Source organism: Rhea americana, unplaced genomic scaffold, assembly GCF_003343005.1.
Source record: "Rhea americana isolate MKP2758 unplaced genomic scaffold, rheAme1 scaffold_28, whole genome shotgun sequence".
NCBI lineage: Eukaryota > Metazoa > Chordata > Aves > Rheiformes > Rheidae > Rhea > Rhea americana.
In genome coordinates, this window is record NW_028186401.1 from 4,641,616 (window position 1) to 4,654,733 (window position 13,118).

The window sequence follows — 13,118 nt, forward strand, 5'->3', positions numbered from 1 at the left end:
TTTTTTTGTCTTGTTACAGATTTTAATGAAGCACACAGAGTCTACACTGAAAGATTCTGGGAATAGCTGCGGTAGAGGAACAGAGCCAGGTGGTCACCCAGCCAGTACCTCTCAGAGCCGAAAAGAAATGGCAAGAGAAGGAGGGAAGGAAAGTCTATCTGATCTTGTTCACCTTGACAGCAGGCAGCTCTTGAACCAAACCTGCCAGGAGGACAAGTGCAACAGTGAGAGTTTGGGAGCAGTCAATGATGCACCAAATGACTTAGAGAGCTTGGGGGATGCAAAGAGCCCAGAATGCTCTTGTGAAAGTAAAAATACAGCGACRCTGAGTGAAAAGGAAGAGGAGGAGCCAACCACTGTTGCAGACTCTGGGACTGTATCAGACAAAAACGACAGCACGCTCAGCCCGTGTGTGGTTGTAAATGGTGCTGTAAGTCTTCCATCCTGTGGAAATACAAATGAGGAAGCTGGAATGACATCTGCTGGAGTTGTTTTGGATCCCACCAGCTTGCGCAGTAAAGATAATACCCATCAGGAAGTGCAAGTTGCTGAAGAGCGTGCAGTTGGAAGTGCTGTTACGGTGGCTGAAACTACGGGCAAAACCCCAGCTTCCCTGGTGGCTGTGGATGTGGCTATGGGCCAAACTGAATGCAGRAACTGTACAGGGACGGCTGATAGGGCTCCAGGCCCGCAGCAGGTAGAGGATGGGTTGGCTGAGAACAGTGAAATGAGGACTGGAAATGTAAAAGAGCAATCACCAGCTAAGGAGGAGTCAGCCAACGCTGCTCAGCCTTTGCTCAGTGATTTTAATGGCACTGAGGAGGATGCGACTGTGCAAGTGATGTCAGCATGCGACAGTACCAATGCAGATGTTGACATTCATGATCTCTCTACTGACCTTTGCAAGAGCAGTGATAATAGAGAGACCAGAGCAGACTTCTGCGCTGATCAGGTAAACAACAGCTTCTTAGAAAGCCAAGGCGATCCYCTTGTCAAGGAGAGGCAGGACGTCACTACAAACACTGCGACAGTGTTGYCAGCAGTGAGTGATGTGAAGACTCCAGCATATGCCCCAAAACATGATCCTGTTTTGAAAATCCACGACAGCAGTAAGAATGGGGAGCAAGAAGTGCAGGTAGAAGGCGACAGCATGAATGCAGAATCTAGCTCACTGTGCCCAGGAGGCAGTGTGGAAACTGATGGTCCTAATGCTAACTCTGAAAATGAAGAAGTTGATGGAGCTGATCAAAGCAATGCAGAACCTGTCAGGTTTTCCTTGCCAGATTTTCCTTTGCAGCAAAGCAGTAAGATTAATGAATTTGCAGCCGAAGCAATGGATGGCCAGGGAGACCTTAAAGAGAAGGCAGTAGGAAGTGATACYAGCAGCAGTGGAGACAGAGGAAGCTCCGATTCTGCAAACGGAGGCCAGGAAGTTGCTCGCTGTTGCCCTTCTGTCGATGAAACTGGTGTTAAAGATGAAATGAGTGACAGCGCAAAATCAGACATTGCTCAAGAGAGCAAGCATGAGCCTGGATCGCTCCCTCCGGAGGATGTGAGCATGCGCCTGCCAGAAAAAGAGCCGCCACAGGACGAAGCAGAGGGAGCAGAAAGCAGTGCCGAGCAGGAGGGGCTCAGCAAGGAGGCSAAGTCGCTCCTTCCTCTACCTGAGGGACAAGGACCAGCTGGTAGTCAGGAGGGAGCTGCTGCAGTGGCACCTCCCAGGCAGGAGGCAGCTCTGCAAGGTAATGACCCTGAATTGCGTCCGAGTGCCAAGGGCGCGGGCTGCGTGCAGGATAATTTGATAGGCACACCCTCCGCAGTTCCTAATGAAGACTCCAAACAAAACCAGGAAGCGGCAGCAGACTCGGCAGGGCTGCCGGAGCATGGCAAAGCCGCCGCGCGAGCAGCCTTGCCCGTAGATCATGCAGGAGAAGAGGGCTCTCAGGAGCAGAGGCTCTCCCAGCAGGCTGAAGGAGACAAGGCTGAGCCTCTCCGGGAGGCTTGTGGAAGCAGGGGGGAGAAGGTTTTGTCGGAGGAACTTGCCGCCGCTGTTGTGAAAGCTGCATGCAGCCGGCAGGTGCCTGCGGCAGAGGGCAGCACTGCGGACGCTGGGCGGAGGGAGAAGGTCCCCGGTGAGGAAGCATGTGAGACCGTGACAGTGGATGCAGAAGTCACCATGCAAGGCCCTGGCTCRGAAGACAAGTCGGCAGATGCGGTGGACAACCCTTGTCCCGATGCGGGACCGAAGCAAGAACGTGAGTCCAATCAAGAAGTCTCTCCACGCAGCGTCACCCCGGAGCTAAAGGACCCCTTGGAAATGGAGGCAGCAGCGGCTGCCTGCGAGGATAAGGAAGCGTTAAGGGTAGCAGCAATGAGCCCCATAGCGATGTATCCGGAAGAGCAGGAGGATACGGACAGCGTGCTTCCCAGAGCGGCCCTCCAGCCGATCGCCGAAGAGCCCACGTGCGACAGCGACTCCAGCGCCGACACCGTCTGCCTGGCCGGCGAGAGCGAGGCAGGTCCCGATGCGAAGGCGGCGCAGGGGGAGGGCTTGGCTCGGCCTGATGATCCCGAAGCGAAGCAAAGCCAAGCTGTATCGGAGTCAACCTTCTCGCAGGGTTCGTGCCACTTAAATGCTGTTGAGTCACCRGAGAATGTGGGAGTAAAGAGTTTGTTTTCGGCAGATGATGGCTTCTCTCTGGATAAAGTTCCTAAAATGGTAAAAAGTTTTGATGCGGTGGTTTTTGCATCGGAGACACCTTGTTCCACTGAATTACCAGAAAAAGTGGGGCTTGAGCYCCAGCCTGCGGTGGATACAGCAACCAGCCGTGATGGAGACGTGGATTTAAGTTCCCCGGCAAAGAGGAGAGACGTCAGCCCAGGAGCGCGAGGACCTGAGCCTGCTACAGGTATGAAAAATAAAATCAATTTTCTAAAGCATCATAGGTATGTGTGGTGTTTCATCAGCAAAAGAGAGGAAGTAACTGTAAGAGGCCTGTTTTATAGAGGAAGTGTAAGGCTTTTTTCTGAGAAAGAAGAAATCTGAAGTTAGATACTAAAAAATTCAGTTTAAATGCATGTTTTTTGGCTGGCACTGGAGGTAAGGAAAGGACATCATCACATTCAAATCTGCGCAGAAGAACTTCTAGCATGTAAATCCATTCTGGAGAAGGAACAAACGTGAAGGAGATATTTAGATTGTTGTATCTTCATGTAACCTGCTTTCCTTTGGGTGCTAGGGTTTATCTGCTTAGGGCTAATTTGAGCTTTTCCTTCAGTTTTGCCCTTTATTTTTGCTAACTTGCAGTCAGAGCGTATTAATATCGCTGTCTTAAAGTTACTTTTCTAGCCTGCTGAAACAGCTGTTAGCGTCCTTCTGAACTGTGCAGAGCCACTTTCTAATTGGTGGTATTAGGTCATTTAAAAAAGCGAGCGAGCCCTACCCCCACTCCCTTTTCCTGTCTGCAAAGCTTTTGTCCAGCAAAGCAGCAGCGTTTTTTCCAGTGCATTTAAGCAGCGCTGGCCCTCGGATGGTCGCTCGCGTTCGCCCTCCTTGCCGCAATCAGCTGCAGAGCGGGATCGGCGTGCACCTCGGCTGCACGGTGATGTCGGGGAGAGGCGGCTCTTTGGGGACAGCTTAGGCTTGGTGCTGGTGCAACATGATCTAATAGAAAACGTCGTCAGGTAACTCAAAAAAAAAAAAGAGAGAGAAAAAAGAAAGAAAAAAGAAAGAAAAAGAAAATGGGGGAGGGGGAACAAAGGGATAAACTGAGTGAAAAAGAAATGATATTCTCTCTTCAGCCTGGAATTAAATCATAGGTGGATTTGCTACTGAAACATGGAGCTAATCTGAGCTTTATATTCCACCTGTTCAGGCAGCTGTTAAATGTAAGCAGCTGGACTTTTTCAGTTGCCATTATTTGCTTTGCTATGAGAAAATTGTACAGAGCATCTTCTTCCTTTTTCACCACAGAGCAAACAAATGAGCAAAGGAGGTTCGAAAAGATTTTAAAAATCTGCTATGATTTAAATCGTGAAGTTCTAAAGTTGTAAAGATATTTCACGACTTCATGCTGGGAGCTTTTTCCTCCATCTGAATGCAGGATAGAGTCCTGGTGGATGATTTGTCCTGATATTTGATAACAGAATAACTGAGGGGGGCAGGGAAAAGGATTATTTGGGGTCACTGATGGCTCCAGCAAATAGTTTTTTGCCTTCAGTTCAGGACTTTTAAAAAGTTTGWTAGTCAGGAGACAATTAGTGAACATGCCGAACACTTTAAGTGTGGTTTAGAAAGCTGTTTTTAAAAGAAAGCTATTTTTGCAGGCTGACCGACTGACATTTCAATGGAAGGGGAGTGGCTGTAAGTCAATACCTGGGAGCCTGAATTTCTGCTGGGAGCGTCTTGCTTTTTGCCTGCCGCTCTGCGGGTTCAGGAGTTGCTGTGTCCCTGGTTGGATTCTTGGGACCATGATGTTATGTAGAGACATTTTTTGAGAGAAGGGACTAGGCAGTCCAATAAGCTAGTAACTAGAGTAGAGTAGAAGACCTTTCTTTTATTAAGGCATCATTCTGTGCTTGGGTTTTAGGATGGAGAAGAAGGTGATCCTTTTACAGATTTGAAAGGCATAAGGACTGAGTRTTAAAAGATCTTGGAATACAACAGTGTTCTCTCCGTAAGGAAGAACTGTTTATTTGCAATGTGATGCTGCACAAAGAATTATCTCAGCTAGAATATCTTCTCCTGAGGAACTGTAGCATTGGTCTAAGGCTTTATGTTATGGAAGTCCCCCCAAAATGTTCACTTAAAGCAAAGACAAGCTGTACTAGGAATCCAAGCTTGCTATTTGATGTATTTACAAAATTCACCTCCTATGGAGTGGAATCTGGAGCTTTGATATGGCAGCAATTCAAGACAGCAAGAAACTTGTTGCTTTTTGTTATTGCTGTGCGCATTCTTCATATCAATACCAGCTCGGCTTAGTGCAGCACACTTTGTATGCTGCTTCTGCAGCAGCCTTCAGCCCTTTGCACATGTTCTCCTTTTTGTTGCTGATTCAATGTTGGGGAGTTTTCCCTACAGTACAGGGTTTATTTACAGTATTTATTTTGTGGCTATGCAGGATTAGTTTCTGCTCAGTAGAATGAATCAAATCTTTTATGATAGACTACAATAAAGTCTTTCCAAAGGAAGGGTAGGTCATGAGACCATTTCTCAGAAACATGTGTGGTCGGAGGATTTTACTGTCCTGCTAAATTGTCAGAGATGTAATCAGCTGGTATTGCTGTTGCCTGTACTCCARATCATTGGGATCTTTAAATTTTTTAAAGTTACATTATGAAATTGCTCCTAAATATATCTCTGTTTATCTCATCACCTTTTATTACATTCAGCCTAACCCAAAAATAGAGACCTCAAACAGCTAATTGTCTTATCCTGATAAATATCTAATGAGTGTTCACCAAATTGAAGGAAGTTGAGGAGACAAGAAGATCCTACTTTTCGTAAGGCAGCTTCTCGTGTTGTTATAAGCTTTTGAGTCAGAACTACATTACATCTGAGTAATGGGGTCTTGAAGCACATTATTTTCAAGTCAGGCATGTGTCTACTATWCATTCAAAGCGAAGGAGTTAGGATAGGAAAGCACACCACAATAACCAGGCTGGGCAAGAAGAGAGGAAACAGCGTATGTGTGAGCAGTACAGCTGTGCTAACAAAATACCTACAAGCAGATGCAAATTTTTGACAGAAAGTGACTCTGGCAAGATTAGGTTATATGGTTGGGGTTAGCAATCTTAAGTTAACAAATACTGTGATCACTATTTGYGAGCTTTTCGTCTGGGAGAAGTTTCCCTAAGGACTCTTGTCAAAGGTTTCAGTTTTTAAAGACATTTATTGCCAGGTAGAAGTGTATCACTTATTTTGAATTTTAAAATCTTCACCTCATTCATATCAATAGCATTTTCCCTATGGCTGCATGGAAAAGCACTTACTGCAATTTTCATCAGCTTGTAGAGTAGCCGGATGAATCGATAACGAATGTCACTAACAGAACTACGTATGTGATAATGAACTTTGTTTCCCAAAGGCCTCTGTGATACTATTAAAATACWAGCTTATTGCTTGGGATTATGTGTTCCTAGTGGAATTTTGGAAAGAAATGGTTGAATTCTGTTGGCAAAATGCAAAAATTGTCCTCTTGGATTTCATCCTGAGGATGCTATCGAAGTCAAAACACAGATTTGCCTGTGTTAAGCGTCAGCACGCAATCAATGTGTTTCTGGTGTTTGAAACTCTTGATTTTTATCTAGCCTGACAATAAAATGAGGGTCTGATATTGCTAGGATTGAGATAAAGAAATGTTGACTGATGACCTTAAGAGGAGCAGTGTTCTTGACACTCTGTGCAGGACATCGCAATGGTACAAGCATTGGTCGCGTTATCTTTTCAAATCTAGTACAAGGGAGGGGAGCATAATTAGCATTTCTGCTTCTCACGTGGGGAAGCAGAGACTCTCGACTGCTTTAGTAACTTACTCACATRCACAGAGAAAATCTGCAGCAGAACCAGGAACGTTTTGATCATCTCCTGATGCCTAGCACTGTATTTTAGCAAATGATTTGTTCCTGCAGCTGTTACTCATTGTGGAGTATCTTCATATTGCTTGTTTCTCCGATCCTTGGTATGCCGATGGTTTTGGCTCAGAGTGTTCTGTGCTGTGGACCAGTTCTGAACAGTCATGTCATGCTTCTCCTTGTGAGACATGCCCCTGAGAAAGGGTAAGGCCTCCTTTCTTGGCCTTAACACGGAGGCATTTGCTGCAACCCTGAGCTGTAATGGCCTTCTTGTAATGGCCTTGATCRCTGCTTTGCCAACACGAGGTTCTCAGAAATTTGTATTGTTAATTCWGATTTCTGAGAATCTGCCATTTGTAACAAACTCACACATATAATTGAGACAAAATGATGACAATTTGACTTAATGATTTTGGATTAGCTTATCAATAGTACCAACTGCAAAACCAACTATCTTTAAAGCCTGAAGGACAACAGTAGACTCCAATGATAGTGGAAAAGTCTTGGTGATACTTGTTGCATAAATTTTTCTTGGAGGTAGAACGCTCTTCTTGCAAAATCATCTCTGTGTATGGGAAAACTCACTCACTACAAACATGCATCTTCCTTAAGATGGTTTTGTCATTCGTTCAGTGTTTAATTTTAGTAGAAATGAAAGAGCGAGTGTGATTAGGATGGGCTTTGAGCCATGGGTATAGGACTGACACAGGCCCCTGGGGAGAGGTAACGTTTGCTTTACTGGCTGCAAAGCAGTTTTTTATCCTGACACCAAAACATCTTTGCTTTACATTAATTCCTGATGTTCATAGGTGTCATGAGAGTCATTARCGCAGAAGAAAAAGAGTATTATGACTTTGACTTTTATACCAAGGAAAAGTAGACTGMAAGGAAACCCTACTGAATGGTGACCAGTGAAAGCTTTCACATCTTTGCTGGGCAGAGAGAGCAGCTGGGACATGACGTTTGTACCACCGCTGTGGTGACACCATCACAGGGGCATGAGGAAGAGGGAAAACAGTTGTAAACTCCCCGGAGAAGGGTTTGTCTTCCTAGTCCAGAGATCAAATCATCTTCCCTAGGGCAGTGCAGATGAGCTAATTTTTTGAAATTGGTGATACATTAAACACTTGAAATATCAATGGGGAAGACAAGTCTCRTTTCTTGTGTTGTCTTTAGGTTATGATAAGAAAAAAAAAAAGGGCAACACTTCTGATTCTGCAACTACACTAATGTGAGCCATGTAAGAAAAAAATGGGCAAATACCTGCAAATAAGCTCAGCTTCACCTAGAGCCTTTTAGGAGYTGTGCAGCCTTGCGTTTTGCCTGCGCTCACTGCTGTTTCATAGTTTCCTTCGGCCTCAGACACGATAGTTGTTAAAACAAATAACAAACAAGCAGTGAAGACGGGAATGAAACCAGATGTTGGAAGTAAAATGGACTTGTTGAAGGCTGAGGATTTTTTTTTTTTTTTTTTGAGACTGCTTTGAATAAACAGAAAAATATCAGCAGCACTGAAAGAAGTTTGTTTTAAATTGCCTCTACGAACCCTCTGTTTTTACAGGGAAGTTGGAAATGAAAACTGAAGATGAGGTGGATTTTATGAAAGATCACAAAGAGAGCGCAGGCTGTGGCGGAACCGTAAGTGTCATTTATATGTTGTTACCTTGGTTTTTTTCTGTGCTTTTTAAAGAGCTGTCAACAGTGCTATGGATAGCCACTTAAACTGCTGATTTCCCCTCTGTACTCTTTGCAAGGCTAAACTTAGTTTTTCATTGTGACTTTTTATTTTAGCCTCTTGAAAATAGCATGAACTTTTTTTTTTAGATCTTTCATTTTTAAAACACTCTGGCTTTAGCCATATTTAGGTTGTCTCAGTCTGTGCAGTGCAGTTTGACCCGACAGGTTCCTCCTGCRGCAGCCTTGTTCAAAGATGGGTAGGAAGAAGGTTATTTTTGCTCTTTGCTGCATCCCTGAGACCCAGCACTCGGGTAGAGGGATGCCCACTGAGCGTGCCGGCCGGGGCCAGCGCTGCACGGCGAGCTTCCGCTGTGTTCCCACCAAGATGCTTCATCCCTCCCCGGGCTTTGCCTGGTTGGAGAGTTTTTCCAAGCCGGGCCGCGCTGGGGTGCGCAGAGCAGAGCCCCAGCCTCTGCCCCCCGCAAGCATTGCTGTCTGCAAGCAAGGACGGTGCTTTCCCGGAGCAGAAACGCGCCGTGGAAGGACGTGCAGGAATCAGACAGGAGGGAAAACCCCACCTACCTGACACAGGCGACTCTAGAGAAAGGCTGTGCAAGAGATCTGAAATGCGTGGGCTCGGTTTTATGTTACCACTTCCCCTGGCCCCTGTGCCTTGCCATTTTTAAGGACTGTCTGCAATAACAAATAAGGGTGTTGGCTTGACGAGAATGTAACTTTGATTTAGGAACATGCATTTTACTTAATCAGGAGCTGGATTTGTCGGTCTTACCTTTCTTAGTTGGATTTGCATTTGCTCCTAGATGTTTTACATTGTTTCTTGCTCCTGAAAAAGATGATGTTTTGCAAATGCTAAATTGCTAGCAGCCTGTGTTGGTGCAGGTTGCCATTGAGCAGCTGTGTTTGTGCGTTAGCTTGCAATTACGAAGCTGTTAAAAAAGAAAATATTGTGGAGATGAGTTAACATCACAGGGTGGAGCACCAAAAACCTTGCTCATCCCACAGTAAAGCTCTTTAGGCAGCAGAGCAGTCCTGCCAAATCTTCTAATAAAATCAGGTTGATTTTGTTTTTAACAAGTTAAGGCTTAATTTCTGTAGCTGTTAGCTCAGTGAGTTAACCCAGGGAATAGAGYTAATAACTCTCCAAGCTAAAATTTGTCCTGATAAATAAGTCTTTCATATTGGAATGCTTGAGTATAAAAGTGCTAATTTTTTTTTACCCACCCTTTATTATAGATAATTTGTATGACTAATACTCAGATATCTAGTGGTAAAGGCAGACGTTTAGAAAATGCAGATAGGAGCCCTGCTTGTATTTTGTTTCAAGCAACTTTCTTCTCAAACAAGGGAAAAGGAGAAGGTATTGAACTTTGCTTCCAATTTGCATCTTTTACATGCATTTGGATTTTTTTTGCATGTATTTTCTTCTCTTCTTTCCTTTTCTACCCCCCACCCCCACCTCACCCAACACCTCTTCAGAAATCTGGCTTTTCTAGTGCAGGACTGGGAGTGTCGGGGGGAATGGAAAGTTTGCTGCAGGAGTGACAGGGTTTCCTGTTGCTAAGTTCAACAGAAACAAAATAACAACCGCACTATATTAAGGCCATTAAAAAAAAAAAAAACAGCCGAAGACTTATAAATAGAGCTTAATTCACACATGTAGGTTGAGTAGGGAGCCGGCCAGTGAAAGCAAACATGAACTGTGTCTCTGCTGCCTTGTCCTTTGTCTCCACTTTATTTCATGTTGACTTTTTGTAGCCAGCAGTTTTTCAGGTGCTCATTGCCTTCTCATTAGTGAGCCATTTTGTGGTTAGTAAAAGCAGTTTGCTTAACTCCTTGCAAATAGAAATGTAGCTACTTGCATCTTGTCATGAACTGCASCGTATTTAGTGGTCATACCTATGGCTGTCAGGAGTTCTGGTTAAAGGAGTTTGGAAACTGCGTTAACTCTTGGTTCATAGATGAGAATTTTGCACGATAATGTTTATAAACACACAATGTGGAAAGCAGTTTATATACACAGAATATAAAACAAGTTTTGGAGAAAGAAATCTCTTGTATTTTTGAATCCAGCTTAATAACAATAAGCTTAAACTCATTGGAAAGAGAAAAAGGAAAAATCTTTCCAACAAATTAATTTCTTAACACGAGGAATTATCTGGATTCTTGATGCCAAGAAACGTACTYGAGTGTTACTTGTATCAGATACACAAGCTTTCGCCTATAGTYGTTTCAGAGGATGGTGCCTGAGAGAGGCACTTGTGCGTGTCATGGAAAAGTTGCATCTGAAAAGTGTTTAGGAAAATAATGGCTTGCAGGGTTATAAACACTGAAAAGAAAATAATGGAAAAATGATTTTTCCTAGTGAATGGTTTTTTTAAGTGACTGTTTCTTAAATCTCCAGAATGTTTACTCTGAGTTTGTATTTATTCTATTTTAGAAAATCTGTAACAAGGATTTCCCAAATTCCTTTTATTTAGCAGTATGTGCTATAAGTGACCATTCTGCCTGGGACCCCATTAGTTCCCTTCCTGCTGGTTCGTTTGAYGATGCTGAGACAATAACTTTGATGTGATCAATTTAAACTAAACATTACTATTTTTTAAATTGAGTTTTACGTTCTTAACTCTAATGAGAAGGTTGCTTTGGCTCCTACCTACTGGGATTTCAAAATAATTTAGAAATGGAGTATAGTGGCTCCAGCACTATCTTCACATAGAATGAAGCTCAAATAATATGATTTGCACTTTTATCTGTCCACTGATCCAGCTAGTGCAGTAATATGTGATATACTGGCAATGTCTCTTTCTGGGAAAAACTTATTTTGTTCAATATTTTCAGTAATAACTTGGAAAATGGGAGTACATTTGTGGTGCTTGCAGATAACATCAGGTTGGGAGGAGTGGTAGGCACTGGGGGAAGTAAGGTAAGAATTCAAAATGACCATAACAAATTGGAGAGTGTATTCAGATAAGAGATCAAGACAATTACAAGGTGATTCATTTGCAAAAAAGAAGTCAAAATRCACATTTACTAAGTCAGGATTACTGAGTTGGAAAGCAATGGAGAGAAAAAGACCAAGGATTTTTAGTGGACTATAAATTAAGCATGAATCATCTGTGAGAGGTTATTGCAAAAGAAACACATCTTGTTTTGGGTTATGTTAAAGGAGTGTCATCTGTAAGAACCAGGAGGCGATTGGCACTGCTGAGGCTTCATCAGTGCCAGCAAATCAACCTATGGGTGTTGTGCCCTACCGAGGGTACAGGCATACTGGAAGTGAGCAAGAAGAAGAGATAAAGAAATGTGAGAAAAGGTTGAAAGAATTGAATTTATTCAGTGTAATGAAAACTATTGTGCAATACAGCACTCTTCCGGTATGTAAGCATCATTGTTAAAGTCCCAGATTTCTGTGGCAGCTTAATTTACTGATTTGCTAACTTGCCAAGATGATTTAGATTGGATATTGAGAAAACTTCCTGTTATCACATGCAACCATGGGGAGACCACCAAGGAAGGATATGAAACCTCCTTCCCTGGAAGTTGTTAAGGATAAGACAGATGGCAGCTGTCAAGGGCAGTGCCCTAGGTCTGTTGTATCCGTTGTTTTTGATTTGTAGGTCYCTACGTTGTTGAGGTTTTCTTTCTTTCCTTCTGCTGCAAGGGTTCCTGTGTGTTTCACATGCACACACAGCGTGTGTGTGAGCTTGCTTTTCTTCATTGCCCTTTTCTTCGTTGCCTTTCCAGATCTTTAGAGAGTAACCCACAGCAGAGAGTGAAGGCGATGAGTAGGTTCCCTAGGAAGCAACAGTAGGCCAACCAATTGCTTGTAGTCCTTTCTAGCCCTACGTGTTTCTGCTGAAGGAAGTTTCTTTGCCTCGGTGGAACTATTTTTTACAGCTGCAGCCTACAAAGAGCTTCTGTGAAGGGTGCAGCCCCTGGCTGCAGGAGCTAAGAAGGATTTTCCCTGTGGCTACACCTCTTCATGGCAGGGGCTCCATGGAAGCTGTCACATGGGGGACCTGAGTGCAACAGGGTTGTGTCGTCCTGCTTCCAGAACTAATTTCTCTGTTCCTCTCAACATGGAGAAGAGGAACAAGGTGCTGGGTGAGTCCATTAGAGTCCATTTGGGTGCATAGAGGAAGGCGGAAGCACAGAGAGTTGGAGGAGGAAGCAGACAGGGACAGCAGAAGCGAAGGGGGATGAGGGAGGAGGGAACAACTTTGATAGGTGATGGAGATGGAAATAGGGAATGGGCTGGATAGGGTAAAAAARGGGTTTAAAGGTCAGAGGAGAGACTCCCACAGCAGTGAGATAGATGTTGGGATGGAGAATATGTGAGAAGGCTGGAAGGATCCAGAGATTTATCCTTCCCCCTGGCTATAATCTTTCAGCTTTCTTTCTTGGAGTCAGCAGGTAAGTGGTGGCAATTCTGGACAAAGTGTATAGTGTCACCCCCTTTAGTGGCTAATTCCTGGAGGTGAGAAGAACCTTGTATTGAAGCTGGTTGCTTGGTTAAGTCAAGTAGTAGAGAGATGTTTCGTGACTCAAAAATGCTGACCTTCATTGGTGACTCAAATTAAGGGGTCATTATAGTTTGGCAGGATCCAGTCTGGGTTCATTTTCGTAGAAAAATAACAACTTTAACAAAATTGTAAGCCTCTAAGGTTGACCACTCACCATGAGGAAACAGCAGAATTCAAGTCATTTTTGCGTGCTGCAGTCACTTTGCTCTGCATGTGCATGTGTGTGTATGTACGTCTGCATGCCATACTAAGGTTCGTGGTTGTGTGATTGCAAACCACTTTTTTCCAAGGAAAATGATGTGGAAAACATGCACCTGCATG

The 13,118-nt window shown here is 43.9% G+C and overlaps 1 protein-coding gene across 13 annotated transcripts in view; it reads left to right on the forward strand.

Moving 5' to 3' along the window:
* The window catches only part of AKAP13 (A-kinase anchoring protein 13), a 230,946-nt gene that overhangs the window by 123,949 nt on the left and 93,879 nt on the right, over positions 1-13,118 (forward strand). For all 13 annotated transcript variants that reach the window (XM_085308646.1, XM_085308652.1, XM_085308651.1 and 10 more), the window contains 2 exons: positions 20-2,909; positions 8,138-8,214. In XM_085308646.1, coding sequence (XP_085164772.1) covers positions 20-2,909; positions 8,138-8,214 — 2,967 coding nt within the window. The remainder of the gene's footprint in view (positions 1-19; positions 2,910-8,137; positions 8,215-13,118) is intronic.